Here is a 25,357-nt window from a genome sequence, read left to right on the forward strand (position 1 = left end):
TCTCAGCTATTGCCAACTGCATTGTGGAAGTTATGAATATCACACTCTTTTCAGTTTAAAAGGCCATTTCACCACAGCTTCTCTCAGCACAAGCCATCTGGGGGTTTCTGCAGACATTGAGTGTGACTGCAGCCGAGGAAATAAATGGAACTTATTCAAACTCCACAAACAGGATAGGGCTTCCATTTTAAAGGCAAATGATGTCCTGCTGGTGAGCATCGGCAAATAATGCTAATATGACGAACTAAAGATGGTGGTGCAGAATGCCTCATGGGAAATTGCAATATTCAATATCTCTAAAACTGACGAAATAGTAATCCTACACAGATCTATTTACTGTTGGGCAATGACAATCAAGCTGGATAATAACCCCCCAAAACATATAAGACTAGAGAAGTTTATTTATACATTAATGTCCATTTCTCGTGTTTCTTGGCCCAAGCAAGTCTCTTCTTATTATTGGTGACCTTTGGTAGTGGTTTCTTTGCAGCAATTCGACCATGAAGGCCTGATTCACACTGTCTTGACTGGTACTATATATATATATATATATATATATATATATATATATATATATATACTACTGTTCAAAAGTTTGGGGTTGCTTAGAAATGTCCTTGTCCATTAAAATAACATCAAATTGACCCGAAATACAGTGTAGACATTGTTAGTGTTGTAAATGTCTATTGTAGCTGGAAATTGCAGATTTTTTATGGAATATCTACATTGGCATTCAGAGGCCCATTATCAGCAACCATCACTCCTGTGTTCCAATGGCACATTGTGTTAGCTAATAAACACATAGTGTTTATAATTTTAAAAGGCTAATTGATCATTAGAAAACACTATTTCTGATCAATTTGACATTACTTTAATCAACTTTTTTTCTTTCTTCTTTCTTTCAAAAACAAGGACATTTCTAAGTGACCCTAAACTAAAAAATTTAGGGAATTGGAAATTATGCAGACAATTATGTTGATGGAAGCCACAATCTATCTGCAGTATTAAAGCTGATCTACCCCCTAAAACATAAATAAATAAATCCTCATGCAGGACTTTTTTTTAACCTGATGTCATGCTGTCATATCTAAAGTATAATGGCCTGTGCTTGAGGTTGGTCTAGTGATCAACACTGCCGTCTCCAGACAAAACATGGCCAGCCGAGGTTCCAATCTTCATTGTGCCAGTTGCTTTACTGCCCTCCCACTCGACCTATCCCACTATCAGTTCAATGCTTTCTAAATAAAGCAAGACTAACAATGCTCTGTCTACACAACAGTCTAAAAGAACATGAAATGCAAGCGAGGAAGGAACGCTAAGAAGCCGCAGGGTATTATTACCTTCAAGGCACTTGAAAAGTTAATGGGCTTTGTATTTGAAACACATTGTGATTCTTATGGGAAAAAAAGAGAAAGAGGTACTTTTAAGTGATCCTTCATGCACAGAATAATTGGCTTTTTAAGCAATGAAGTATTGGAGGACACTTTAGGAATAGTGATGAGACGGGTAACACAAATTCATTTCTCCAAACATACCCTGAAAGTTGGACCTAGTTAGAACTTTTCTGATAGTGTGCTATTAAAGTGCCTATGTGTTTGATGAATGAGTGAGTGAGTAAAAGGCCATGCTTTTAACTGCTCTGTGATTAAAAAAAGAAAAAGAAACAAACATTGGTTTGATGCATGCATCTGTCTGTCTGTCCATATGTTGTGTGGATGTACTGTACATAGTACATTGTTGTCAAGTACTGGTATCATACCTAAACATGATTGTTTCTTCACAGTAGGGCGTGACACAGGTTGACACACAAAAGAGACACTCACCGTCCATCCTCCTCCATCCGTTGTCATGTCACAGAAGACCTGGAAGCCAGCAGGGTAGTGTGTGGGAAAGACAGAGTAGATCCCATCCTCTCGCTGGCCACTGGTGAAGATATCACTGCAGTCCCGAGGTCTAGATCCTAGCGTGATCAGAAACCCGATTAATTTTTAAATCCTAGAATTTCTCATAGATGTTATTCAATTAAACCAGCGAGCTCCATCAATTTCTTCTCTTAATAATCTGTCCTATCTCTGAATCAACCTAGACAGCTTCACTACACCCTGTCAAAATCCTGTCTGTACCTTATAGAAACGCCATGTTTGTACAAAAATGATTTGGGATGTCAGAGTACGCAAACAGTTAACACAGTTTAAACCTATTTCAATATGAAGCGATGCTTTTTTTTCTCCCTCTAGTGCAATTGTGAACAATAGCCATGTCAGACATAAAATACATCTGGTTCTCTGCAGCTCAAGGGATCAACAATTGTCCAACAGCTGACATGGGGTAGTTAAGAGTTGTCCATGCACTCATTTACTATTTCTCCTTTCACCAGCCACTATCCATAGGCCTACCATTGGAGCAGCCTTTGGGCCGAGTACTACGGACAGGTGCTCTCTGGAGGTCTGCCTTCAGCTTGCTCTTCAGGTTCCCCGTCTCCTTCTGCATGGAGTTGAGTGTATCACTCACGGAGTTCACCACCTTCACCATGTTGATCTGGCTCTCGGACAGCAGCTGGAAAGAAACGCACAAATAGTCCATTGAAGGCCACTCTGTAGTTGAAAAAACAACTAAACAGCAGCCTTGTCACCTGCTATGAAGCTGCCGGATGGGGCTGGAGAAATTACTAACAGAGCTAGGATGAAATGTCCTAACAGTAACTGTTTTGAACAATGTATTTGGATGTAATGCATAGTTAGGAGTACTTGTACAGTATGTACCTGACACATGAAAGTAGTTTTTCTAAAGGATTTCCTCTGACTATAATAATCTCCAGTTGAAGAGGGCATGCAGACACCTCCCATTCTCTCATATCTTAGACATCAGAGATCATGCGATACCACGGCAGGCTCTCTTTACTCGAAACACACGAGGCCATGTGATTACGTTTCACTCGGTAGACATGGCATTAACAGTAAACCCTACACCAGTGGTTCCCAAACTTTTTATAGTCCCGTACCTCTTCCAACATTCAAACTCCAGCTGCGTACCCCCTCTAGCACCAGGGTCAGCGCACTCTCAAATATTGTATTTTTGCCATAATTGTAAGCCTGCCACACACACACACACACACACTATACTATACATTTATTAAACATAAGATTGAGTGTGAGTTTTTGTCAGAACCCGGCTCGTGTGACAAAGAGCTCTTATAGGACCAGGTCACAAATAATAATATAATAATAATCAATCATTTTGCTCTTTATTTAATCTTACATATAAAACCTTATTTGTTCATTGAAAATTGTGAATAACTCACCACAGGTTAATAACTCTGCGATGTTGGGTTGTATTGGAGAGAGTCTCAGTCTTAAATAATTTCCCACACACAGTCTGTGCCTCTCAGATAGGTACGTGGTTGAAAGGGCATCAGTGTCTTAACGGTACGATTTGCCATGGCAGGATATTCTGAGCGCAGCCCAATCCAGAAATCTGGCAGTAGCTGATTCAATTAAATTTTTAAAGGACCGCTTGTTGCAATTTTGCAAGGCTCTCTTGTTCAGATATCGGTAAATGGACTGGAGGCAGGGCATGGAAGGGATAAAGAATCCAGTTGTTTGTGTCATCCGTTTCAGGAAAGACCTGCGTAATTTGCGCACCCAACTCGCTAAAGTGATTTGCTATATCACATTTGATTTTGAGTTGAGCTTGAGTTAATTTTCCCCTCGCAAAAATCATACAATGATGTTGTTAATGCAGACAGAGAGGAGCTCCAACTTCTTAATCATAGCCTCAATTTTGTCCTGCACACTGAATATAGTTGCAGAGAGTCCCTGTAATCCTAGATTCAGATCATTCAGGCGAGAAAAAACATCACCCAGATAGGCCAGTCGTGTGAGAAACTCGTTATCATGCAAGCGTCAGACAAGTGAAAACTATGGTTAGTAAAGAAAACTTGAAGCTCGTCTCTCAATTCAAATAAACGTATCAATACTTTGCCCCTTGATAACCAGCACACTTCTGTATGTTGTAAAAGCATTACTGTACATGGTCGCTGCCCTTGCTTCAACAAAATTAACAATTTTCACTGTAGTGTCCAAAACGTCTTTCTAGCTGTCAGGCATTCCCTTGGCAGCAAGAGCCTATCGGGGGATGCTGCAGTGTACCCAAGTAGCATCGGGAGAAACTGCTTGCACGCACGTTACCACTCCACTATGTCTCCCTGTCATGACTTTTGTGTCATCAGTACAGATACCAACACATCTTGACCACCAAAGTCCATTTGATGTCACAAAGCTGTCCAGTATTTTTTTTAAATCCTCTCCTGTTGTCCTGTTCCAGTGATTGCAGAAGAAGATGTCTTCCTTAATTGACCCCTCATAAACGTAACGGACATATACAAGGAGCTGTGCCAGGCCCGCCACGTCTGTTGACTCATCCAGCTGTCACGCATAGAATTCACTGGCTTGTATGCGAAACAGGAATTGTTTCAGAACATCTCCTGCCATGTCACTGATGCGTCGTGAAATGGTGTTGTTTGATAAATGCATTGTCTGTATAGTTTTTTTGCCTTTTCCCCCAGAATTTCCCCAGCCATATCAGAGGTAGCAGGAAGAATTAAGTCCTCCACAATAGTATGGGACTTGCCTGTCCTAGCCACTTGGTAGCTCACCACGTAAGATGCTTCTAGCCCCTTCTTATTAATGGTATCTCTTGCTTTTATACGGCTTACAACTCAAAAGTTGTCAAAATTCTCGCTCCAAAAACTCAAGCGGCTTATTTTCCAAATTGGCATGCTTTGTTTCTAAATGTCTGCGCAAGAGTGAAGGTTTCATCGAGTTGTGAGATATTACTTTTGCACATATAACTTACTGTGGCTGAGGAAAGCACTACTCCCAATATAAGTGAACCCCAAATCAATGTAGTTCTCATCATATTTGCTCCTCTTCGATGGTCCAACGTCCCTGTCTGTTGTTTGGTGCTTTCCTGGGTAAGGGGACAGTAGCTCTTCGGCTGCATCAGATTCACAACTGTCAGTGTCCATGCTAGCTGGGCTAACAACAAATGTAGAATAACTGATGCTAGCATTGGATGTGCTCGTGGAAGTAGAACAACTTGTGTCATCGACAGGTGTAGTACTTCTGGTAGTAGCAGTACTACCAGTAGAGCTGGTATGTGTCTCTATGGATGTAGGCCTTACTTTTTCTTAAACATTAATAAATTTTCTAGCAAACAGAATCATTAGCAGCTACGTTTGGCTACATATGGACCATTAGTGGAATTCCTGTGAAAGAGTAACGGTTAATGTGATTGGAAGTTAATTATTTGACTAGGCTACCTGTATTTGACAATGTGTTTTTATCCCGCTGAACACTATATGGTTACATTTTTTGGCAGTGAATCGAGGCTACTCAGGCGAGAAAAAAACTCTAAATGGACTTCAACATTTTTTTTATTTTGCGTACCCCCGGCGGCATTGCACGTACCTGCACTGCACAATTGTGTAAAGAAAATGCAATTAGGCTCTCCAGGGTGTACAATCAAAAACGCATCTTTTGACCAATGGTTAAAAGAATATGCTAATTCTGTAGATAATCCTCTAATCCTCCTCTCTATCATAATCCATTCAAATGTTATTTGTGTTTTTACCTATGTAGGATGGTCATAATTAGGGTAACTAAATCAATAGAGGCCAGAGAAAAAAACTGGTCACAAATCTGGAAAATTGCATCATGTCATCTACTGTAGGCTGGATTCTAGCTAAAATTAGCAAACTTTGAGAAAATTTGATTTGAGAAAAATGAATTGAAATCCAAAAGGATCAGAGTTAGGCTGTACCGTTAGTTTATTTCAACCATGTGCGTGTTGAGTTCACGAGGCCAACTAACATTAGTGATGCAGCAGGTGCATGGTGTTAATTGGGGTGTGCCCTAGTGTGATCAATTTGAGCTTTGTTTGGTGCAGCATGTAACTAGCCGGGAATTGAAGGTAACAACATGGCTAATATCTACTAATTTGTTCTTCAAAATGCATAAAACTAAGAATGTTTGTCTGGCCAAAAATGGTTAGATAACTAACGAGCTATATAGCTAGCTACAACACCGACCTCAACATCTTCTAATTTAGTGCTCACGTTAGCTAGCTAGCACACATGGCAGGGTTGTCCTCGGTCATTTAGATTAACATGTCTATAGTGTGTGCTTGTTGTTCAATCCAATATGGCTTGAAATGTATTGGCCAGTTTCTTTCCTATAGATTTGAGTGGTGGTGGTAACTGTTTGTAGCTAGTTAGATAGCTAGCTAGTTTGGTTGACTTCACTGGAATATTGCCTTGCCAAACCCCAGATCCGCAGGCAAGCAGACACCTGTTACATCATTAAAGTGGCATTTGGAACAAATGGTTGATCCACACCAGGGAAGACAAAGGGCAGAGGGTATAAGGGGGCATTTTTTGTGATTTGTTTCTTTATTTTACAGCAACACCATAAAATGTTTGCAACTGACTTTCACTTAAATATTACATTGTGTGTAATTGCATTTTGCAACATTTCACATGTTGGTGAAGGTCCAATACTAAAAATGCAAGAAGTTCATGAAGTTGCAGCCTGAGTTCTCTTATGGAGATTTCATCAATCAAGGTGAATATATGAATTGTCTGATGTATTTTCGAAACTGAACCCTTGTGGCTTGATTTGGGTCAGACCCATTCTGTTGCCACCTAGGTGGCTTATCTCTCTGTATTCTGATTGGTCTCTCTTTTTTGCAGTCACTATGCAGAAAGCCATTTACTCTACCAGCTGGGTTAAGATGGATGTTGTTCCTTTGTTTGACAAGCGTTAAAAATGGTGCTGGAGCAGAAGGCAGAGGTTTTAGTGCCCCTAACCGATTGTTTTTTTGTTCGTTTATCTGCGTTGTTTGTAACTTATTTTGTTACTATTTTTGTACATAATGCTGCCGCTACCGTCTCTTATGACCGAAAATAACTTCTAGACATCAGGACTGCGATTACTCACCACAGACTAGCAGAATCCTTTTTCTTCTTTCACGACTCGAGGATATATGAGGATATATGGCTCCCTCGGGAACAGGCCCCGACCCCAGTGATCTGCGTGAAAGAGAGGCCGGAGGGCGGGATGCCTTCTGAGGAGTAGGAGGCGATCAAATAAAACCCCACTCCCCTCAATTCTGCTCGCAAACATGCAATCTTTGGACAATAAAATGTACGAGTTTTTGGGAAGATTAAACTACCAGCGGGACATTAAAAACGAACATCTTATGCTTCAGGAAGTTGTGGCTGAACGACAACAATATCACCATACAGCTGGCTGGTTATACGATGTACCGGCAGGATAGAACTGCGGCGTCTGGTAAGACAAGGGGCGGCGGTCTATGTATTTTTGTAAACAACAGCTGGTGCACGATATCTAAGGAAGTCTTGAGCCATTGCTCGCCTGAGGTAGTGGTTTCTCATTATAAGCCACATTACCTACCGAGAGAGTTTTCCTCTATATTCTTTGCAGCTGTTTACATACTACCACAGTCAGAGGCTGGCACCGAGATATGAGCTGTATTCCGCCATAAGCAAACAAGAACACCCTCAGCCGGAGACTTTAATGCCGGTTAATTAACTTAAATCAGATTTACCTAATTTCTATCAACATGTTAAATGTGCAACCAGAAGGAAACAAACTCTGGACTACCTATACTCCACACACAGAGATGCATACAAAGCTCTCCTTCGCCCTCCATTTGGCAAATCTGACCATAATTCTATCCTCCCGATTCCTGCTTACAAGCTAAATTTAAATCAGGAAGCACCAGTGACTAGATCAATAAAAAAAATGGTCAGAGGAAGCAAATGCTAAGCTACAGGACTGTTTTGCTAGCACAGACTGGAATATGTTCCGGGATTCTTCCGATGACATTGAGGAGTACACCACATCAGTCATTGGCTTCCTCAATAAGTGCAGCGATGAAGTCGTCCCCACAGTGACCATACGTACATACCCCAACCAGAAACCATGGATTACAGGCAATATCCGCACTGAGCTAAAGGCTAGAGCTGCCACTTTCAAGGAGCAGGACTCTAGCCCGGAAGCTTATAAGAAATCCCGCTATGTCCTCCGACGAACCATCAAACAGGCAAAGCGTCAATACCGGACTAAGATCAAGACGCACTACACCGGCTCTGACACTCGTCGGATGAGGCACGGCCTGCAAACCATTACAGACTACAAAAGGGAACACAGCCGAGAGCTGCCCATTGACACGAGCCTACCGGACAAGTGAAACTACTTCTATGCTCGCTTCGAGGCAAGTAACACTGAAACATGCATGCAGCTGTACCGGAAGACTTTGTGATCACGCTCTCCGCAGCCGATGTAAGACAGGTCAGCATTCACAAGGCCGCAGGGCCAGACGGATTACCAGGACGTGTTCTGCGAGCGAACGCTGACCAACTAGCAAGTGTCTTCGCTGACATTTTCAACTTCTCCCTGTCCGAGTCTGTAATACCAACATGTTTAATAACTTCTTGCGACTATCAAACCCGGATCCGGGAGCGTAATCATAGCCTCAAACTAATTAGCATAACGCAGCGGACATATATCTTCCTACAAAATCTTCCTATTCATGAAAATCACAAATGAAATATATTGAGACACAGCTTAGCCTTTTGTTAATCACACTGTCATCTCAGATTTTCTAAATATGCTTTACAGCCAATGCTAGACAAGCATTTGTGTAAGTTTATCATGGCATAATGCTATGCTAGGCTCTGCTGGCAGCAGGCAACATTTTCACGGAAATAAGAAAAGCAATCAAATTAAATCATTTACCTTTGAAGAACTTCGGATGTTTTCACTCAGGAGACTCCCACTTAGATAGCTAATGTTCCTTTTTTCCAAAAATATTATTTTTGTAGGCGAAATAGCTCCCGTTTGCTCGTCACGTTTGGCTGAGAAATCGACCGGAAAATGCAGTCACTACAACGCCAAACTTTTGTCCAAATTAGCTCCATAATATCGACAGAAACATGGCAAACGTTGTTTAGAACCAATCCTCAAGGTGATTTTCACATAACAATTCGATAATATATCCGTCGGGACAATTGGTTTCTCATAAGAAGCGATTGGAAAAATGGCTACTTGTGTACTTTACGCAAGATTTTCTGCGGGAACCATCATGTGACCACTTGCTAAATGTGGTCCCTTATGGCTATTCTTCAACATAAATGCGTAAAAAGACGTCACAATGCTGTAGACACCTTGGGGAATACGTAGAAAACGTAAGCTCATTCGTAGCTCATTCACAGCCATACAAGGAGTCATTGGCATGAGGCGGTTTTAAAAAATGTGGCACTTCCTGATTGGATTTTTATCTGGGTTTCGCCTGTAACATCAGTTCTGTTGCACTCACAGACAATATCTTTGCAGTTTTGGAAACGTCAGAGTGTTTTCTATCCAAAGCTGTCAATTATATGCATAGTCAAGCATATTTTCGTGACAAAATATCTTGTTTAAAACGGGAACGTTTTTTATCCAAAAATGAAAATACTGCCCCCTAGTTACTACTGACCCGTAGCACTCACGTCTGTAGCAATTAAGTGCTTTGAAAGGCTGGTCATGGCTCACATCAACACCATCATCCCAGAAACCTTAGACCAACTCCAATATCCATATCACCCCAACAGATCGACAGATGATGCAGTCTCTATTGCACTCCACATTGCCCTTTCCCACCTGGACAGAAGAAACACCTATGTGAGAATGCTATTCATTGACTACAGCTCAGCGTTCAACACCATAGTTCCCTCAAAGCTCATCAATAAGCTATGGACCCTGGGACTAAACACCTCCTTCTGCAACTGGATCCTGGACTTCCTGACGAGATAGCCTATAGGGAGGAGGTCAGAGACCTGGCCGTGTGGTGTCAGGACAACAACCTCTCCCTCAATGTGATCAAGACAAAGGAGATGATTGTGGACTACAGGAAAAAGAGGACCGAGCACGCCCACATTCTCATCGACGGGGCTGCAGTGGAGCAGCTTCAAGTTCTTTGATGTCCACATCAACAATAAACTAACATGGTCCAAGCACACCATGACAGTCGTGAAGTGGGCACAACAGAACCTATTCCCCCTCAGGAGACTGAAAAGATTTGGCATGGGTCCTCAGATCCTCAAAAGATTCTACAGCTGCACCATCGAGCGCATCCTGACTGGTTGCATCACTGCCTGGTATGGCAACTGCTCAGGTCTCCGACCGCAAGGCACTACAGAGGGTAGTGTGAACGGCCCAGTACATCACTGGGGCCAAGCTTCCTGCCATCCAGGACCTCTATACCAGGTGGTGTCATAGGAAGGCCCTAAAAAGACTCCAGCCACCCTAGTCATAGACTGTTCTCTCTGCTACCACACGACGGTTTTGACCCTTGTCTGCCCTGAATTCGAGCCCGCCTGCCTGACCACTCTGCCTGCCCACCTACCTGTACCTTTGCTCCCGTCTGGTTAACCTACCTCTGCCTGACCTGAGCCTGCCTGCCTGCCGTACCATACCCTGGCCTCTACTCTGGATTATTGATCCCTGCCTGCCTTGACCTGTCGTTTGCCTGCCCCTGTTGTTACAATAAACATTGTTACTTCACACAGTCTGCACTTGGGTCTTACCTTCATTCCTGATAATGTCAGGGTAGGAGTCAAGAAATGTGCCTAGTTTCCTCGAAAGTACATAATGTCATGATTCCAAAGGTATACAACAATACAAATAGCAAGTTCGTTATCTCACATCTTGGAAAAGATGTGTAATGTACTTCTTGTTGATTAAATTAATGGTAATGTTGTGTTTTGAGCTAGCGCCCAATTGACTCCCATTCACTCCTTGAAGGAGAGCTCTCCTTGTCCAAGAATCACCCAGAAGTCACCGTCCGGCCCATTGACGTAACATGGGCAATGTACACAATGTTAATATGATTCCAATGGAGTTTCCCATCTCCTCAAAAGTATCTCTGGCTCTGATCAACTAACGAAGAGACACGAGAGAGCAGTTAGCTACTTTTGGTCACTAAACTCTGAAAAATCTCAAGGAACATTCAACATTTTCTTTTGGGTTTAAACACTTCTGACACCATGTTATTATCTTAGTCAGATACGACTGCACAGCAGAGCACAAGCAAATTACTCAGCTTCAAAATGTTAGTGATCAATTGAGTAATACCCGAGCCCTACCCATACCCTAGTTATTGATTTAAAAACAGGCACTGCCTGGCCCTAACTCGATGCATAATGTTGGGGCTCGTCGGTCTCGGGTCGGGTAGCAGAGCTTTACTGCAGCAAATTATTTTTGTTTCCCATGTCAAAAATTCTGTGTAAATGCTATTGCAGACAATGCCTTCACCCAAGCTGGGTATTCTAATTGTAAGTATGCTATTGATAGTACCAAAGGATTCACTAGGCATGCAAAGAGCATTTGAAATGCACTGCATTGTGGAAAGAAAAACAAGTTTGAAGTGCTATGGGAACATCAGTGTCAACACTGGCAAGAAATTGCATGTATTTGTTGGAGCATCCTTGAGTTCCTTGTTTCAAACCAGTAACCACTGAGGGGGACAAATGACACGATAGAGTCAAGATGGGAGGGTGGCAGTGGACTTTTTCTGTCTATGATGGAATATATTCTCAGAAAAGACAAGGAACTTGCCAAGATGTTGAGCACCATTCCCACAATACTACATACTGCACAAGTCACACGATATTTAAAATGAAATTATAGTGGGGGATCCAAAGCTACATGCGAGAACTCATTTTCCACTTTGACAAACATGTTCCCTCAGCACAAGAAGCATGCTACACCCGAGGAAAGCTCAACTAATCCAATTGGCATTTAAGGGATGTCTTACAAAAAGACTTGGGGGGGAATGGAATGATCGATTACTCAGAAAGTTCCACAGAGCATCAAGGAGGTTGCAACTCTTCTGAAAAGGTAAGAAACAATCTAGCTGGTTAGTTGTTATTCAAAATCTTAATGGTATAGCCAGTGGCATCATTCAGCAAAAATCTAGGACATGGAATGGCAAAATGACTTCCATGTGTGTAGGGCTCTGTCCATGGTGCTGATGGAGCGCAGCGGAGATTTCGAGCCAACCTTACACTTCTTGGTAAAAAGCACTCAATGGTGTTGGCATTTAAACTTTTATGTTTATTGTGGTATAGTGTGATATAAACAAAATTCCATATAATTCCAATGCAATAACCAAAATGATGCCCCTGATTATAGCTACATATCGTTTTATTTCATCATACAAATAGGTCACTTCTATTATGGTTTTTGTGGTTGTTAATGGAACCGTGCATATTGGTTGTCTGTTAATGGTAGGTTGGCATTGCTTAATTTATTACGTGGGTGGAATTTGATTCACATAGGTGTATTGTGACATATCACAACGTGTTGCTGTGCTCATGAGCGACACGGTTTTCCATGCTTGAAGCAGGCCTTTTGACCCATGTGTTTTGCAAGACAGCTGTGCATGGCTGCAACTCACTGTAGTAGGATGTTTTTGTCATTTGGATCTCCATTCGTCTTTTGTTTACTGTTTGTTTACTGTTAACGCAACTAGCCTAAATATAGATTGTGTCGTGTCTTTATCTATCTGATATTTTGCTTACTAGGCCTCTCTGATACCGCTGTTTTGTTCTGTTCACATTCATTTGTTTGCATTCGCAGTTGTGTCGATATTCTAAGTCAAACTGCTATTCAGTATTTTTATTTGCATGTATGAATAACTAGCTACTACTTTCCACATTTAGTTTGCATTATTTTGGTAAGACAACTGTGTGTACGGCTGCTTTGATGCAGGCTGTTTGTAGTAGGTGAATTACCCAATCTATTACCAAAACGGCCTCACTTTAGTGTGTAGGGCGCTGTCCATTGTGCTGATGCAGTGCAGTGGAGATAGGCTACAGATTTCGCGCCAACCTGTGATTATAAAGCACTCAATCAATGGTCTCGGCATTTGAACTTTATGTTTATTGTGGTATAACGTGGTATAAGCTGAATTCAATATAATTCCAATGCGAGTACCCCCAAAATTGTGCCCCCTCACCGACTCCAACTGCCTCCTTAGTCACTTTATCCTAGCGCTGGGTCTGTTGCCCACGCCTGGTCTACAGTAAGGTGACATCGTCAAAGATGGTGGATAAATTAAGATAGTTCACTAAGGCCGTTTACCGTTGAAAAAAAAGTTCTGTTCCAGTCTCCTTAACTGGGCGTTTCCCATAGACACCAATGCAAAAGCATCTGGGTCTCGTCTACTTAGTTCCTTGACTTTCATTGAACAAGAAACACCCCCCAAAAAACAGCGAGTGAGGTGTCTCGCTTCCTCTTCTGTCTCTGACATAGGAACTCTTTAGAGACCCACAATGCCTCGGGTTTGACATTGATGACAGCGCACCTCATGATCACTCTCGGCTCTCTGCACAGATTCCCTCTCCCAAATGCCCCCCCCCCCCACCTGCCCCTCGTCCCCCTCCCTAACATGCTTCTATAGCAATGTCACTAACCTGTCAATCACGAGTGGGCCTCAAACCACAACGCTGGTATGAAAAATACATGCTATTAGGAGCTTTCTCTGCTCATCTCCTCTAATCTGCTGAAGCCCTCTCTCTCACAGTAGCGGGTCCTACAGCAGTTTGATATACTGTACTTTGAACAATAATATACAGAATGGAAGACTACGAGCAGAGATTCGACAGTATCTGTAGTTCCAGAAATAATGTTGTTGTTTTGTAAATTTGGGCCACGATACATTTTGTCACTGTGGAAATGCTCTAGGATATTATTTGCTTGAACTCTCAGCTTGTAAAAAGTGATGTAGGCCTACAATTCTCATTAAAACATATGTGCCCTAGAACGAAAGAACAATGACAAGGGGGCGCCAAATATAAAAATTGCATTGTGCTATGAGCTTCAGTTATCATTCCTTTTGCAGTTTTTTTTACAAGTGAAAACTCATCCAGAGGTCTCTCCATTAAAATCAATAACTAAATTACCCCACCTCTCTCTTCTTTCCTCTGAAATGTTTTTCTTATCTCCCTCTGGGTACTATTATCAACACTGTCAAATGGCTCCACAGAAAGCACTGCCTGGAAAGCACGACACTCCTCACTTTTACCTGATACCTTGTCTGAAGGAGAAGGCCTTGGATCTCTTCTCTAAATGTACATTTCGCCTGACAGTGTTCCTACAGCTTAGACTATGTGTCTCCGACACTCACTGTGTGAATGTGACTGTGCAGCAGAGTTTGGCTGGCTGTCAATGAGCAGATGCCACTTGGAGACGGGAGGGGGAGAAGTGCCAACCAGTGTTAATTTAACGGCTAGGGTGACAGATGAGTCAAGATGAGTCGAACATTCTTCTTGATTCCGATGACTTTGCGAGGGAAGACATGTTTGTTTCTGTGACAGAGGCTATAATCACCACAGCCCTGATGGAATGTAGCACTGTAGCAACAGACCGGGTATCTATTACCTGTAGTGATCATTCTAATGAGGTCACGTTGATAATGAAGTGGCAGTAGGCATCAGGGCTCATGCAGGACTTTATATTCACAGTGGGAATCAAGGTAGTTAACAGAACCACCCCCTCTCCTTTTGGAATCCCAATCCCTTTCGTATTTCATTATTTAGGACAGTCTAGTAGAAAGGAGACAGACAGATATAGAGGTGCAGTCAAAATGGGAACGGCTCAAACATGTTTAGAACCCTTGGGGGATATGGTCTGTAGTTGACAGAACTACCACAATTTTTTAAATATATATATTTTTTTTTTAACTCGGCAAGTCAGTTAAGAACAAATTCTTATTTACAATGACAGCCTACCAGGGAACAGTGGGTTAACTGCCTTGTTCAGGAGCAGAACGACAGATTTGTACCTTGTCAGCTCGGTGATTTGATCCAGCAACCGTTCGGTTACTGGCCCAACACCACTAGGCTACCTTACGCCCACGAGACCAGACTGACACCATCCACTTCTACCACAACTGTCTAAAAATCCACTTTCAAAGCCCCTATATCTCACACTCTCCTTATGACATACTTAGCTGTTATAATTCCCCCTGATACAGGGTATAAAAGACAATGGGTTAGGAAAGTAGATCTGTTTTTTCATTCTGTTCTATAGTTGAATCCAATATTACAGAAGTTGAGCGAGTTTGCAAAACGTTAGAGAGGTATGAGAGGAGATACAAACACTTGAAACAAAAAAAATGTGTTCCTCTGGCAAACCTTGATAGCTTTGACAACTGGGCTATGGATTATAGTTATTGTCTGCATCCTGACATACAGTACTCAGTACTCTGGTGAAATCTAGGCTCTAGTTACTGTTGAATGGTTCTTGAAAATTGTGTTGCTTTGTATTGTGCAGTTCTCCTTCTGCTGCTACACACTATTAAAATAGAAAGACTCAAAACACCATCATTGTGCAGTAAAACCATGAAAACTAGTGAACCTAAGCCAAGATCTGGTGTTTTAATGTAAACCCAATGTAGGTGTTACAACACACTGAATGTATTTCAAAACAGAACGGAAGTACTCTGAAACACCAAAGTGGTACTTGAATTTAAGAGTGTTGTGAAAACACTTTTTGGTGTTTCAGTGCATGTAAATGCTAGCATTAAAACACAAAAATAATGCTTTTGCAGTCTGTCTCTCATACAATTAAATGGTTTTAAACTTCAAATGGATTATCTCATAAATATTGATTGATGAGGATTTTCATGATGACACTGGGAATTGAATACTTTCCCTAGTGTAGTCTTTGACAATCTCGTTTAAAATGGAGTTTGGAACATCGGTGTGTCACAATGGGTAAATAACGGTTGGGTTTTGATTTGACGATGTCCATTTGCCCACGAACATGGGGTGAACAGCTGCGGTGATGACTCTCTATCCAATAGCATAGACAGTGAGACAGATCTGCCTAGCAGCTCCGACTTTACATATGTCAACACGTCACATACTTTTCAAACTTGAGAAATAGTGCACCAAACACCGTAGTTAGGATGTAAAATTACGCAACTAAAACATCCTCTGCAAAATTAATCACAGATTCCTTGAGGTATCATAGATTCATTCTGTAGATTCTTTTGGAGAGTAAAAAAGGCTTCCACATCTACAGTGTCTCATAGGGGACAAACATCATTAACCAAATGCAGAACCACACCTACAAGACTCAAATAAGTACATGCATGCATACTGTACTTATTAGTTATAATATCATGCAAAGGAGAAGAGTGTTAGGCACTGCAGCCCAAGCCTTTGACTAAGTTGACTTTGCACAAAGTGGTATGGTGATTTGAAGCCGTGATTAGTAGATTTTTGAACATGTCTTGAGTTTGTAAAGAGATACAGTTTAGCTACTTTAAACACCTTTTCAGGGCAAGTTCCCAGTTGATATACCAAAAGCACTTCTCTACTACTAAGTATTCATATTTTACACAGAGATCAGGGGTCGTTCTACACTGATGAATGGAACATTTTGAAGGGCCATTTGTTGTATCAATACCTTAAAAGTCTACAGGAAATATGTCTGATTCGGTTATACGTTATAGATACAAGTGTGTAGTTGCTTTGTGAAAAAGTTTCAAAATGCAACCTATTTTTGTTTTTGCAGCCTTGTCTGCTTAGTGCAGTCAGGTTTCGTCTCATAGGGGATTTTAAAGGACTGTATTTTTAGAGTGCATTAGTCCACAGCCAAATCATTGTGCATGCACGCTGTACTTATTAGAGTTACAATACCCTGCAAAGGAGAAGTTTGTAGGTCAATGCCTTTGGCTGCAACGCCAAAGTTGACTTTGAATAAAGTTGTATGGCGATTTGGACCAGTAATTACACTGAACAAAAATATAAACGAAACATGTAGAGTGTTGATCCCATGTTTCATGAGCTGAAATAAAAGATTCAAGAAATGTTCCATTTGCACAAAAAGCATATTTCTTTAGCACAAATTTGTTTACAGCCCTGTTTGTAAGCATTTCTCCTTTGCCAAGATAATCAATCCACCTGACAGATGTGGCATATCAAACCGCATGATCATTACACAGGTGAACCTTGTGCTGGGGACAATAAAAGACCACTCTAAAAAGCTCACTCTGACCATTTTACACACCCTAGTAGAGTTGATTAGGCTGTTTATGCTATCTAGAGTGTTGCTGATGGCAACAATTGAATTATGCTTTTCTTGCCAACGTTCATTGACACCAGCCATATTCAATGGATGTTGAGCGTTTGTAAATTTGTCAGTTATTCTGCGCTCTGTCACACTCAGATGAGAGTACTCTGAAATCAAGAGTAGATAGCCAGAGCGAATTTACCAGCTACGTCTATCAACAGCTGTCACAGTGATATCATTAATATTCTATTGAAATGGATACTTGCATAGTGGAGTCTTTTGTTAAGACTTGTAGCTAGCTAGCTAAACAATTAACCATAATCCCAACTCATGACTGTACTACCCTGCATGAATCTAATATTACTACACAGATCATAAATGTAACGTTAGCTAGCAAGCCAGCCAGCTAATAGTAAACTTTAACTTGAAATGAAAACAACCTTCTGACAAATGTAGAAACATGTAATATCAGAAAATGTAGCTAGCTAGACTACCTTAAGTGTATACATGGATGGATGCTTCTCCCTCTCTGTCATGGATGCCATGGTTTCCCTTAGTTTGAAGGTGTAATTCGGATTTCAAAACTCGGTCCTCCAGAAAGTGGAGAGCAACAATAATGCAGTTCTACAACGCAATATGTATATTTTAAAAAACGGTGTTAGACAGGATTACCTACACATCCAGCTCAAATAGACAGAAACATGCTACACGGCAGACCAATCCGAACTCATCTCTCGGCATGTTGTGTTTACGCATTTCCAGATGGCATACAAGTTTGTTATTAAGGCACATGAAAGTTCCAGAAGGCATTTCTGCCAAAAAAGTATAGTTTATGCCTAGTTTCCTGAAACAAGTCAGAAATGTGCAGTTTTGTCACACAACACAATGCCAAAGATGTCTCAGGTTTTGAGGGAGCGTGCAATTGACATGCTGACTTCAGAAATGTCTACCAGAGTTGTTGCCAGATAATTTAATGTAAATTTTTCTACCATAAGCCACCTTCAAGGTAGTTTTAAAGAATTTAGCAGTACTTCCAACCGGCCTCACAACCACAGACCATGTGTATGACGTTGTATGGGTGAGCAATTTGCTGTTGTTATAGTTGTGAACAGAGTGCCCCATGGTGGTGGTGGGGTTATGGTATGGGCAGGCATAAGCTACTTTTAGTCGTCTGAAGGCGCTGTTTACCGATGCTCCCGTATTGGCTCACCCGGACCCCTCTTTGGAATTCATAGTGGAGGTGGACGCGTCCGAGGCTGGGGTTGGAGCCGTGCTATCACAGCGCTCGGGCATGCCACCGAAGCTCCACCCCTGCGCTTGTTTTTCGAGGAAGCTAGGGCCGGTGGAGCGAAACTATGACATGGGGGACCAGGAGTTGCTGGCTGTGGTAAAAGCTCTGAAGGTGTGGAGACATTGGCTTGAGGGGGCTAAACACCCTTTTCTCATCTGTACTGACCACCGTAATTTGGAGTACATCCGGGCAGCGAGGAGACTGAATCCTCGCCAGGCAAGGTGGGTCATGTTTTTCACCAGATTTCAGTTCACCATCTCCTATAGACCAGGTTCCCTTAACACTAAGGGCGACGCGCTGTCCCGTCTCTATGAAACCGAGGGGCGGTCCATCGATCCTACTCCCATCCTTCCAGTCTCTGTCTGGTGGCACCGGTGGTATGGGAGGTGGACATGGACGTGTACGCGCCGCTTGGTGTTCGTGACAAATTGATCCGGTGGTCCCACACACTTCCCTCTTCGGGTCATCCGGGAATTGGGAGGACGGTGCGGGGTCTTAGGGGGAAGTACTGGTGGCCCACTTTAGCGAAGGAAGTGAGGTTTTATGTCTCCTCCTGTTCGGTGTGCGCTCAGAGTAAGGCTCCTAGACACCTTTCTAGAGGGAAGTTACAGCCCCTCCCCGTTCCACAACGACCTTCCCCCGTCTCTGTGGAACACTACGATCCTGGTCGTTGTGGATCGGTTTTCGAAGTCCTGCCGTCTCCTCCCATTGCCCGGTCTCCCTACGGCCCTGCAGATGGTGGAGGCCCTGGTTACCCACGTCATCCGGCACTACGGGGTGCCTGAGGACATAGTTTATGACCGGGGTCCCCAGTTCAAGTCCTGGGTTTGGAGGGGGTTCATGGAGCGTCTGGGGGTCTCAATCAGCCTGACCTCAGGTTTTCACCCCGAGCGCAATGGGCAGGTGGAGAGGGTGAACCAGGATGTGGGTAGGTTTCAGCTGTCGTATTTCCAGGACCGCCAGGAGAATGGGCGAGGTACGTCACATGGGCTGAGGTGGCCCAAAACTCACTCCGCCACTCCTGCACGAACCTGTCGCCTTTCCAGTGCTTGTTGGGCAATCAGCCGGTCCTGGCACCGTGGCATCAGAGCCAGACTGAGGCTCCTGCGGTGGAGGAGTGGGTGCAGCCCTCAAAGGAGACTTGGAAAGCCGTCCAGGAATCGCTCAAACGGGTGGGTGGGCGGCCGAAGGTGAGCGCTGACCGCCACCGCAGTGAGGCCCCTGTGTTCGCACCGGGGGACTGGGTCTGGGTCTCGACCCGAAACCTGCCCCTCCGTCTGCCCTGCCGGAAGCTGGGGCCGCGGTGTGTGGGGCCATTCAAAGTCCTGAGGAGGATAAACGGAGGATGATAAACTATCACATTAACCCCTCAATTCATGTGTCTTTCCTCAGGCCGGTGGTAGCTGATCCCCTGCAGGAAGGTGAGGTGCCGGAGGCCCCTCCGCCCCCTCTGGACATCGAGGGGCCCCCGGTGTACATGGTACATTCCATCCTGGATTCTAGACGCCGGGTAAGGGGCCTGCAGTACCTCGTGGATTGGGAGGGGTACGGTCTGGAGGAGAGGTGCTGGGTACCGGTGGAGGACATCTTGGATTCATCACAGCTGAGTGATTTCCACCGCCTCCATCCGGATCGCCTTGCGCCTCGGCCTCCGGGTCTCCCTCGAGGCCGGTGTCGGCGCACTGCAGGAGCTGGGCGTCGGGGAGGGGTGGGGGGGGGTAACTGTCACGACTTCCACCGAAGGTGGCTCCTATCCCTGTTCGAGCGGCGCTCGGAGGTCGTCGTCACCGGTCTACTAGCTGCCACCGATTCCATGTTCTTTACTATTGGTTTTGTCTTGACAGTTTTCACCTGTACCTTATTTGTTGTTAATTTTACGTTATGTGGATGATGTTAAAAATATTTGTTGGTCTCATGTGATTATTAAGGAGCGTCCAGACGCTGCACTTGATGAATTTATGAAATTACTTCTTCCAAATATTGATAACCATTCACCTGTTAAGAAATGTACTGTTAGAACTGTTAAGGATCCATGGATTGATGAGGAATTGACAAACTGTATGCTTGAAAGTGAAGGGGCAAAAGGAATGGCTAATAAGTCTGGCTGCACATCTGACTTGCTTTCTTACTGCAAATTGAGAAATGATGTGACTAAACTCAACAACAACAACAAGAAACTGTATTATGAAGTCAAGATCAATGATATAAAGAATGATGGAAAAATCTTTGGAGTACATTAAATGAAATGAGACAAATTCAGCTACATCTTTCATCGAATCAGATGGATTATTCATCACAAAACCATTTGATTTTGGCAATTATTTTAATGATTATTTCATTGGCAAAGTGGGAAAACGTATGCAGGAAATGCCCACGACAAACATTGAGCAATTATATTCATGCATAAAAAAACAAAAAATGAAAGGAAAGCAGTGCCAGTTAGAATGTTGTTAAGTTAGTGTGGGAGAGGTGGAAAAAATATTGTTAACCATCAATAATGACAAACCTCCTGGCATTGACAACTTAAATGGAAAGCTACTGAGGATGGTAGCTGACTCTATAGCCACTCCTATCTGTCATATTTTTAATCTGAGCTTAGAGTAAAGTCTTTGTCCTCAGGCCTGGAGCGACCTAAGAGTGGTAAAGCGGCCTTCACTGGTTCTAACAGAAGACCTACTCTATAAGCTTGCTGCCAGGTCTTAACAAACTGTTGGAAAAAATTGTGTTTGAACAAATACAATGCTAATTCTCTGCAAACAAATTAACAACAGACTTTCAGCATGCTTATAGAAAAGGGCACTCAACATGTACTGCACTGACACAAATGATTGGTTGAAAGAAATTGATAATAATAAGATTGTGGGAGCTCTACTGTTAGATTTCAATGCAGCCTTTGATATTATTGACCATAACCTGTCGTTGAAGAAATTAAGAGCTATGGCTTTGCAACCTCTGCCATATCGTGGATTCAGAGCTATCTATCTAATAGAACTCAAAGGGTTTTCTTTAATGGAAGCTTCTCTAATGGAAAGTGTGGTGTACCGCAGGGCAGCTCTCTAGGCCCTCTACTCTTTTCTATTTTTTACCAATGACCTGCCACTGGCATTAAGCTAAGCATATGTGTCCATGTATGCTGATGATTCAACCATATACGCATCAGCAACCACAGCTAATGAAGTCACTGAAACCCTTAAACCCTTAATTGCAGTCTGTTTTGGAATGGGTGGCCAGTAATAATCTGGTCCTGAACATCTCTAAAACGAAGTATTGTATTCAATTTTTTTTTTATGGAAAGAATATGGCACCACAACAAACCTGCCAAGAGAGGGCCACCCACCGAAACTAATGGACCAGGCAAGGATGGCATTAATCAGAGATAACTTTGAAAGAGCTGCAAAGCTCCACAGCGGAGATTGGTATATCTGTCCATTTAAGCCCTATACTCCACAAAGCTGGGCTTTACGGAAGAGTGGTCAGAAATAAGCCATTACTTAAAGAAAAAAACAAGCGAACACATTTGGTTCGCCAAAAGGCATATGGGAGACTCCCCAAACATATGGAAGAAGGTACTCTGGTCAGATGAGAGACAAATGTAGCTTTTTGGCCATCAAGGAAAACGCTATGTCTGGTGCAAACCCAACACCTCTCATCACCCGATCCCCACAGTGGCAGCATCATGCTGTGAGGATGTTTTTCATTGGCAGGGACTGGGAAACTGGTCAGAATTGAAGGAATGATGGATGGCGCTAAATGCAAGGAAATTCTTGAGGAAAACCTGTTTCAGTCTCCAGAGATTTGAGACTGGGATGGGGGTTCACCTTCCAGCAGGACAATGGCCCTAAGCATACTGCTAATGCAACACTCAAGTGGTTTAAGGGCCTAGTCAAAGCCCAGACCTCAATCCAATTGAGAATCTGTGGTATGACTTAAAGATTGCTGTACACCAGCTGAACCCATCCTACATGAATTGGCTAGAGCAGTTTTGCCTTGAAGAATGGGCAAAATCCCTGTGGCAAGATGTACCAAGCTTATAGAGACATGCCCCAGAGAATTGTAGCTGTAATTCCTGCAAAGGTGGCTCTACAAAGTATTGACTTTGGGGGGGGGGTGAATAATTATGCACGCTCAAGTTTTCTGTTTGTTTCACAATAAAAAATATTTTGCATCTTCAAAGTGGTAGGCATGTTGTATAAATCAAATGACACAAACTCCCCAAAAATCTATTTTAATTCCAGGTTATAAGGCAACCAAATAGGAAAAATGCCAAGGGGGAAGAATACTTTCGCAAGCCACATTCATTTATACTGGATAAAGCATACATTTTAGTTTACTATAATTTCGTTAGCATGTTCTAACATTCCGTCCATCTAATCAGTTTGCAGTGGTGTATGTACTGTATGTGTGTGTGGGGGGGCCTTCGACAAATGTTTACACAGGTACCTGAGAAGGAACTCCTCTCACTGTGAGGCTGCCAGTGCGATATTGCAGATGATGGTAAAACAACTAATTTAATTCTTACCACGCTCAGAATTGATCTAATGAGTGACTTTGAATGAAGTGCTGAATGGAAAAAAACAGCTGTTCAAGTCAAAAGAGCTGAACGGCCAATACCGGTCGACCTCTATTAAGAGTTGGAGAACATGAGGCTTGTGATTTGAACCAACCAACTTTTCAAAACACGGCAATACTTTTCTTGTCAGTTAATCTAGTCTGGTGAAGCTAGATTGTAGTAGAGAGCGTGAGAAGGACAGGAGATCAACCTTCATGTTATTATTCAAACTAAAAATCTTCATATGCTATACACTTCTATACCAAACATTAGGAATACCTCTTGCACTCAGAACAGCCTCAATTCATCGGGGCATGGACTCTACAAGGTGTCGAAAGCGTTCCAAAGGTATGCTGGCCCATTATGACTTCAGTGCTTCCCACAGCTGTGTCAAGTTGGCTCGATGTCCATTGTGTGGTGGACCATTCTTGATACACACGGGAAACTGTTGAGCATGAAATACCTTGCAGTGTTGCTGTTCTTGAAACAAAACAGTGTGCCTGGCACCTACTACCATACTTCAGTCAAAGGCACTTCAATATTTTATCTTGCCCATTCACCCTCTGAATGGCACACATTACAATCCATGTCTCAATTCTCAAGGTTTAAAAATCATTCTATAACCTGTCTCCTCCCCTTCATCTACATTGACTTGAAGTGGATTTAACAAATGAGATCAATAAGGGATCATAGCATTCACCTGGATTCACCGGGTCAGTCTGCCATGGAAAGAGCAGGTGTTAATGTTTTGTATACTCCGTGTATATGGGCGTCATCAGTTTATGCAGCAGTAGAGCCAAGCATTAAATGGTAGGCCTACATACATAGTTATCAGAAGGTTTACCAGAAGGCTGTTGGCCTGAAATTCAGATGGAGAATAGTGCAGTTATGCCCTTGAGCACAGTAACCTGGCTCATTAACCAGGCTTACTCCAGTACAGAACATACTCAGTTGGAAAAAAATGGGAGAGTTGTAGAAATGACTTTGGATAAAATACACTAAGAAAAGAAAGCATTAACCTCCCACTTTCACTGGGTAAGTGGTGGAATGGGGCTTTGGGGCCTTTGGAGCCTTTAGGGAGGGCCTCTAACCTGTATAAGACGACCTTGCTCCGTCTGCAGAGTGTTGAGCTCTTGTCCCAGGTTCCCCTGGCCTCGCCTCAGAGATTCGTACTCCAACTTAAGCTGGCTGGCATGGCCCGATAGCTTGGCCACCTCCTCAGCCAGCTTCACCAGCAGGGCTCGGTCCTGGCCCTTCACTGACTTCAGGTCCGTGTCATGGTCGGTCAGCGAATGGAGCAGCGATGTCTGCACGGCCTCCATCCGCATTAAGTTGTTGTTGTAGTCGGGGCAGTTGGGGTTGATGAAGATGTTGATGCGCGAACCATCGCCCCGCTCGACTGTCACCAGGGCGTTGCCCTCGTCGTGGTTGGTGGAGATGAGTGGGGGGCCGTCGTTGGTGCCGGGGGGTGGAGCTTGGTAGTGGTTCATGAGTAGGATGGTACCCGTTGCCATGATGGCCAGGAGGACAGCCACAAAGAACAGAATGGTGCACAGGAAGTAGCTACAGCCCATCCTCTGAGGAGACAGGTGAGAGACACAGAGGAGAGAATAGCATGAGATTAGGACCGACTTTACACAAACAATTTCTACAGGTTTTATAGAACATTCATAAAGGCTTCAAAAGCACTACATAGATGCTTCACAAATAATTTATGAGCAAAGTCATACTACACTGAACAAAAAAGATGAACGCAACATGCAACAATTTCAAAGATTTTACTGAGTTACAGATCATGTAAGGAAATCAGCCAATTGAAATAAAGAAATTTGGCCTTAATCTATGGATTTCACATGACTGGTAATACAGATATCTTAAAGATAAAGGTAAAGGCTTGGATAAGAAAACCAGTCAGTATCTGGTGTGACCACCATTTGCCTCATGCAGCGCAACATCTCCTTCGCATAGAGTTGATCAGGTTGTTGACTGTGGCCGGTGGAATATTGTCCCTCTCCTCTTCAATGACTATGCAAAGCTGCTGGATATAGGCAGGGACTGGAACAAGCTGTCGTACACATAGATCCAGAGCATCCCAAACATGCTCAATGGGTGACATACAATGCATTCGGAAAGTATTCAGACCCCTAGACTTTTTCCACATTTTGTTACGTTACAGACTTATTCTAAGAATGATAACATTTTTCTCATCAATCTACACACAATGACCAAATGAAAACAGGTTTTAGATTTTATTTTACAAAGATATTCAGATCCTTTGCTATGAGACTCGAAATTGAACTCAGGTTTCCATTGATCATCCTTGAGATGTTTCTACAACTTGATTGGAGTCCATCTGTGGTAAATTCAAATGAT

At 42.9% G+C, this 25,357-nt stretch overlaps 1 protein-coding gene across 1 annotated transcript in view; it reads right to left on the minus strand.

Moving 5' to 3' along the window:
• LOC109894862 (fibrinogen C domain-containing protein 1) overlaps positions 1-25,357 on the minus strand; it is a 165,840-nt gene that overhangs the window by 110,247 nt on the left and 30,236 nt on the right. Inside the window, exons 2-4 of the mRNA XM_031830402.1 lie at positions 24,076-24,561; positions 2,397-2,556; positions 1,824-1,960 (exon numbers count right to left, since the gene is read on the minus strand). Coding sequence (XP_031686262.1) covers positions 1,824-1,960; positions 2,397-2,556; positions 24,076-24,561 — 783 coding nt within the window. The remainder of the gene's footprint in view (positions 1-1,823; positions 1,961-2,396; positions 2,557-24,075; positions 24,562-25,357) is intronic.

This window comes from Oncorhynchus kisutch, linkage group LG8, assembly GCF_002021735.2.
Source record: "Oncorhynchus kisutch isolate 150728-3 linkage group LG8, Okis_V2, whole genome shotgun sequence".
NCBI classification, from domain to species: domain Eukaryota; kingdom Metazoa; phylum Chordata; class Actinopteri; order Salmoniformes; family Salmonidae; genus Oncorhynchus; species Oncorhynchus kisutch.